Source organism: Phragmites australis, chromosome 5, assembly GCF_958298935.1.
Source record: "Phragmites australis chromosome 5, lpPhrAust1.1, whole genome shotgun sequence".
In the NCBI taxonomy this organism is placed as follows: domain Eukaryota; kingdom Viridiplantae; phylum Streptophyta; class Magnoliopsida; order Poales; family Poaceae; genus Phragmites; species Phragmites australis.
In genome coordinates, this window is record NC_084925.1 from 20113968 (window position 1) to 20120871 (window position 6904).

Consider the following 6904-nt stretch of genomic DNA (forward strand, 5'->3'; position numbering starts at 1 on the left):
GGTCCATAGACTTGATTTTGTACTATTGGATCAAGAGATATCCACAAACATTAGGTACTTTAGAAAAAATAAAAGAGTATACATCATTTATAATAATTTTCTATGTAAATGTATAGGGAAATGCAATGGAAGCTCAAGTGCCATAACGCCATGTAGATCAATTCAAGCCACACCTTAGAGAAGAAGTTGTATATTTCATAAAGTTTTTCCAAGTGTTCCCAGCTAAGAATAATTATCGAGCAGTTGACCACATATACATGATAAAATTCACGGGTCACACTAAGGTAATTGAATTCCCTGGTGCTTCTCCAGGGAATTGAATTATCGAGTAGTTGACCATATAGACACTTTGACGTAATAAAATGTAATAGTTTCTGAAAATTTAAGTTTCGACATGCTGTTATTAAAATATTAGTTTTAAAAAAACTAAAAAAAAAAAAGTCCACGCGGAGAATCCGACGTCTCCTCCAGTTTCCTCTTTCCTGCCGAGACAACTCCAGCTTTTCTGCATCTGCTCCTCGTCCACGGACGTACACCCGACTGACAACGTTACCAAGGTCCCGTACACGCGCGGCCGTCCACTGGATCGGTTCTACGGGAGTCGGACCCGCCGGCGAAGCTTCCTCCTCTGTTGAGTAAAGCATAAACAAGCTCGCCGTTTCGGCGACACCAGAGTAAACGTTGCGCCGACGACACCACCAAAACCAAGACACCCGCTGAAGTGAACCAATCCACTCCCACACATCACATCACCAAACCCCACGGCGCACGCAGGCGAAGACATGCGCGCCCAGATGCCGGAGAGGAGTAAGAGCCGGCCTCGGCTTGCCGGCGTCCGGGTGGGGCGGTCGCCGCTGCCGCCGGCGGCGTCCCACCGCCGCAGGAGTGGGAGCGGGAGCGGCGCCTGGAGGCTTCGGACGGCCGTGCGCCCGGCGCAGAAGTCGTCGCGGTCGCGGACGCGGCGGGAGGGGAAGGGTAGGGCCCTCGCGCGCTCCGCGTCCGAGCCGGCGCTCTGGTTCGGCGCGTCCGTGCATGCCGTGCCAGATGGGCTCTCGATCTCCCCGCCATCCCCGCCGCCGCCGCCGCTCGATCGGCCGCACACCTGCTTCGACGTCTTCGCCCCGGACTCGCCCTTCGACCGCTCCCCCTCCACCGCCTCCCTCATCAAGTCCAACCCCCGGGAGGTACACCAAACTAACTGACGCACAAGCGCGCGCTCACGAGCTCTACCGTTCTTGTTATGTGGCGCGGTTTTGCGGAGTTAATTGGTGCGGGATGGTTTGGTGTAGGAGGCGAAGGTGGTGGTGAGCGTGACGGTGGAGGGGAGCGTCGGGCCGGTGAAGGCGATGGTGTGGCTGGGCGCTAGCGTCGGAGAGGCCATTGCGGCGGTGGTGGAGAGGTACGCCAGGGAGGGGAGGACCCCGCGCCTGGACCCGGCCGCGGCAGAGGGTTTCCAGCTCCACCACTCCCACTTCTGCCTTCAGAGTAAGCCACTACACTTTTAGCAAGAAATTATCTTTCATCCGATAATTAATATCACAGGGCATTATCTTTTCTCTAGAGGACGTTGTATTATTTTCGAGTAAGAACTTGTGTCCAAACATTTTGGTAGTTGGATATGCTTGCAATTTGGATGTTAGTGTGCAATTGTACACATGACATCCTCCGAGTCTCCAACCCTCCCAATAGTTGTGGAGGTTAATGTCTTCTGATTTAGTTTTTCGAAGGGCACAAAAGCATTGCTCTCTCCCTTCATAAGAGAAATTAAACTGCAACATAAGGCAATCTTACCGAACCTGTGAACAAAATGTCTGGAAATTTTCATGATAGTTGCCAAATTATACATATAGGAATACAGATTCCTGCAAACCACCACAGAATTGGGTAGGTTCTGAAATTTTTTACCTGAGGTCGTCTTTCTCCTAATTTTCAGCATCATTATTCTACTAGTCCCTTTGTTGTACTTCATCAGGATGACATAAAATATATTTTATACTAATTGATAACGGGCTTAGACACTTCCTGTAATATCAGAAAACCACAATACGCCAACTTCATTGCATCATTAGTTCTCAGTTACAATCTTTTACAAGCTCACCCCCACCATGTTGATATCAGTGGATCCTACTACGTTACCTCCTTTCCAAAATATACGGTGTCCTTTGCATGCAGTTAACCTTTAAGATTTTGACTTTCATTATACATTAAAGTATTCAGGTTTCGTCGCATTAAAATGATCTTAATAAATTCATCATCAAAGTACTTCTATATTGTTATAATCTTACCAATTTCTGTAAAAGGCTGTATAAGAGACTGTGTCCATGTCCTGAACAAAAAGTCAATTGACTGTACTATTGATTTAGAGAAATTTTAGGAGACTAAAATTTAGAAAAAAATTAGGAGACTCATTCAATGGGATCCTGATTTTTCCCCTGTTTTGGCTGACTATTTTGATGGGGGAACATTGCCCTTATGCTTAAGAATGTACTTGCTATCCCAGGCTCAGGGTCAGCTATAGCCTAAGGCAACTTGAAGTTATGTGTGGCTGGGCTAGCTTGAGGCACGGGATCATGGTTCTAGAAAACATATGCTCTTGTTTGCCATATGTGAGACGCTAAGCTATACATTAAAGACTTAACCGCACATTGTTGAGGGAAATACCCTAGCCCGTAGACATTGCTAAAAGTTCACTACCAGGAGCTTTTGGGCTCCAAATCCAAAGGAGGAAGCCTGACTTTCGGAGGCCGTAGGCCCCTCCGGCTATTGTCCCCTAAGACAAGAGAAGAAGCCATCCTTCGGGGGGAGGTTAGGGGTCGTCTCTGAGGACCCTTGACGCCCCGGTCTTGCTGGCCTCCCAGAGTCATAGCCTCCCAGAGCCCTAGTCTCCCAGAGCCCCGACCTCCTGAAGGCCCCGTCTCCCAAAATCTAGGTGGGCTCACCGGAGCCCACAGGAAGGGGCTATTAGATCTTGGAAAAAGATCAACCAGAGCGGATCCATCAGATGTCTTTCACCTGTAAGGAGGTTACATACATTTAATGCGACGCAAGTGGAGACCATCCTGACATCTTGGCAGTGCGGCGTCGCAATAGGCGACTAACAGAATACCACGCCTTTAGGGCTACTTGCATCATTGTATCGCCATGGTAGATAATATCTTCTAAATTAGGGGCAAATGTATCCCACCTAGACTCGGGCTGTGTGATTCAACCGACTTTAGGCCCATGACGTATTGCGATATTTGTATTGCTGTAAAGGTATACCTGTATATTTGTACCCTGGATAGCTCTATAAATACAGACCTTTGATCATCAGGTCAAGGGACCGATCCTTTTTACCATCAACATAATTGATGTTCCTCCCTCTCCACTTCTTCTCCAAGCTTGAGTCACTCTTGTGAGTAAGCTCTCGCTGCATTTGTTCATGCAAGATATCTTCTTGCGCTAACAGCTCGTCAACCGTGGGGATCTGAACATAGAAGTACTAGGGGAGGTAGAATGCCACCAAGGTGCTGTCGCAAGCAGCTGCTTTTATCGCCACACCCATGCAGGAGTATGCATGGCAGTTGCGACCGAGCACCCTATGTGCTCTCGCCCGCTTCACAGTTGGGCAGAGTGGCAGCCCTCTGGCCAACGTCGACCCGATAGCCTGGGTTGGCATGAAAGCCTGAACCGACACAGAAGCTTTCCAGCAGTGGCGCGGTGAGGACATCACCGCACCCCAGGAGGTTGCCGTCGAGGCTGCTGCAAGACAAGCCACCCTCCAATGGTTCTGGGCGCTTGAGCCCAAGGGCACCCATGCTTGGGCTCAGCCCCCAGATGCTTCCGGCGACGACATCCCCGGCACCTCCATTGAGCTAGTGTCCTCCGAGAGCTTGGTCGCTCGGCAACCTCCTCGCCCCCCGTGGGTGGAAGGAAGTTCCGGGAAGGGGGGGGGGGACCACAGGCTCCGACACGTGCAGATCCCGCTGACACCAGGGGCGCTGACCACAAGCTCTGATACTACCGGAAGAATACCATTGCATCTTGCACGGGGCCGGATGTGGCCACAGTACCGGTCACTGTCGGACACTCGTAACCTTTCGGGAGGCATACCTCGGGAGGAGGATGGGATGCCCGGCAGGAGGAAAACCTAGCAACATGTGACCCAGTGGTTGTGAGGCTGTAGCGGGCCACCAGGCAAGAGGCTGGATCTTACCAAGCCCCACTCGGCTCGTAGGGTCGCCTCCAGCTCCGCCACCAACGGTGCAATTCCCCAGTGATGAGTGCTGAGACGCACAAGCAGCCCCACCTGGGTCTCCAGAGAGGTGGGACCGCCTACTGGACTCCCGGCCTCCCGGGACGGGTTCGACGTTTGAAAGGTTGAGTATACCAAAGGAGTACCAGGCTCCGGTAATGAGACTTCGGATACTTTGGACTCCCGTGTAGCTCGAACCTTTTAGCAGACAACCCCGACCGGGGGAGCCAACCCTTCTAGCGCCTTTAACCCGTGAAGCCTCAGTAGCCCGCGACCTTGTGGCGGAGGCTCCATTTTTGCGAAGGTACGCCTTTATCTAGCTAGTTTATATTTATATAGCAAAGTCGTCATACCCTGAAAATAGCTAGCCTAGCTATTAGGAAGTCTATTCGTCGTCAGAGATGGCGATGGTCTCAGCTAGAGCTACCGCTTGGACCGGAGGCTAGGAAGGAGCAATGGGCGATAGCCCATCTATGAGGAGGGAAGTACCATGGCCACCGGCTCTAGCCCTGCAAGTACTAGTGCCGGCGCTAAGGGTGACCTCACAGTTGAGAACATCGACATCTTCGACTATGAGGACGCCACACTCTAAAAAATCAAAGAGAAATACTCCCCAACACAAGCAGGGAAGGATCAGCTGGGTGAACCCCAGTTTTTATAGCCAGACCGAATGGTTGCACACCCCTAGGGAAGGAAATGGAATTGCCGTGGGTGTCGTTTTGCGACGGTTGCAATTACTCCCCCAGGGGGCCTGTGGCTACGCCCCGGTTGATCCCTGTCCACATGGTGGCTCTCAACTCCAAATTCGAGATTCTAAAATGAATTTGAACTCGTTTTCATTTTGTATAATACATTATGAACTTGCTGGAGCTATTTGTTCGTAAAACTTTTGACAAACCGTCTTTGGCCATCAGAAAATGGAATTTTACCCAGGCATCTAGTTCATTGTCTGCATCAGGAACTGGGTGTATAGGTAATTTGTTCAAAAAATTGCTTTTCTGAAGTGAATGGAATACAAATGATTATGCAAAGTATATGGACATTTTGACAATGGTGAAGATATATGAACATAAGTGACCAATGAGTCGGTGAGCACCTGTCCACCCAAGTTCATTTTCTCAAGTGACTATGAACTACAAAGTTGACATTTTCAATTTACCTTGGGAGTGCACATTTTTGTTCATTACATCTATGAAGTTGAGGAATCTTATCAAAAGAGTAACAGTTCAAACCTTTTGCTGACAGGTCTGAACAAAAATGACAAAATTGGAGATGTGGGAGGTAGAAGTTTCTACCTACATAAGAATGATGGAACTAATGGGGTTTACCTCCAGAGCGAAGAACCTGATGTAAATTCAAGTGGTAGTGAAATGACACGTAGCTATGAAGGGCAACTAACCGGGTCTCCATATCACTGTCAGGTCTTCACCATTGTCATCAAGAAGCTGGATAAAATTGGCAGGCGGACGAAAAGGATCTGGAGGTTCATCACCTGCGATAACTGTTCATGACGAATTGACATGGATCTGTGGATGGTGTGATACACGTCCAAGTATGGTATAATCCTAGTAGTAGTTAACCAGAGTACGGTGTGCCGGCGTGGTACACATCCATTAATGCTTAGCGATTATTCCCATTAGGGGTGTGAAGTCAAGTTATAATTTTACTTTTCACCATGCACTGTAGTGTGAAATTTGGATCATCCGTCTGTGATCCAACAGCCCACAAAGATTTGAAGTCACCTGACTTCTGGTGAAGTCAGGAGATCTCAGTCCAGGTACATAGATCTTTCTTCAGAATTAACCGTGGAAAAAATCATAGCTAAGCCATAGTAAAGATTTCCAGCAGTAACTTCCTGAATAATGTCAGCTACTTTTATTAACAGCTGACGATGTATCTGTGGGTTGTGACTTGTGAGAAATATATTGACTTCCAGATGTCAGCTTATTTTCATCGACAGCTGACGATGTATCTGTGGGTTACCTGAAGTGTAACTTGAACATAAAAGAGGATAATGCTTAACAGTTTGGCATCTGTTTTTATATTGTTGTTACCTCCCTACTTTTTCACTTTGTTGTCAGTCATCTTTTTTTTTGGGTTCTTTTTACGAAAAGAATTTACAAGGTTTTTGGTAAACGTTAGTTATTGAAGTTGATACCTACTTCAACCGAACCAAAATAGTTCTTCTGATTTGAAGTCATTCGTGAGGATACCAAGTTTCATTTTAAACACTCTGACATGGTTGTTGATTTGGTATATGCAAAGCCTGTTTGTTGAATGATGGTGGACCAAGATTGTCTATGGAAACTGGAGCGATCAACGATGGCTAGGTTGGGGGTAACAGCATAAGGTGATTGGTTTCCCGGGAGCAGTAGACAGTTGGAGTGCTGAACTCCTGAGAAGACAATGTCACCTTTGGGACCAATCCAATCCGGATCTAAATCTTCAAATTTTATGTCAAGTCAAGTTCAAACCTATTCTTTGAATTACAAAAAAATCCAAATTCCCACTCTAGATCTAATCTTCAAATCTCGAGTCAATTCCAAATCTTTCTCGAACCTTTAAGTTCAATCTAAATCCAATATGAAACTCAGAGTTTGATTTAAAGTTGTATATTCAAATCTTAATTCAATTCATCTTTAAACGGCTGGAGTGCTGAACTCCTGATAA

General features: G+C 47.6%; 1 protein-coding gene across 3 annotated transcripts; it reads left to right on the forward strand.

Moving 5' to 3' along the window:
• Positions 1-422: 422 nt before the first annotated feature.
• LOC133918892 (uncharacterized protein At4g22758-like) lies at positions 423-6276 on the forward strand. Of its 3 annotated transcripts, XM_062363003.1 has the most exons (4): positions 424-1184; positions 1290-1485; positions 5480-5583; positions 5656-6276. In XM_062363003.1, exons 1-4 carry the CDS (start codon positions 783-785, stop codon positions 5743-5745), a joined length of 792 nt encoding a protein of 263 aa, XP_062218987.1. In that variant the 5' UTR covers positions 424-782; the 3' UTR covers positions 5746-6276. The 3 variants fall into 3 exon arrangements, with proteins under 3 accessions (XP_062218988.1, XP_062218987.1, XP_062218986.1); XM_062363004.1 differs by lacking the exon at positions 5480-5583 and having other exon boundaries at positions 423-1184; XM_062363002.1 differs by having other exon boundaries at positions 426-1184; positions 5480-6276.
• The last annotated feature ends 628 nt before the right edge of the window (positions 6277-6904 follow it).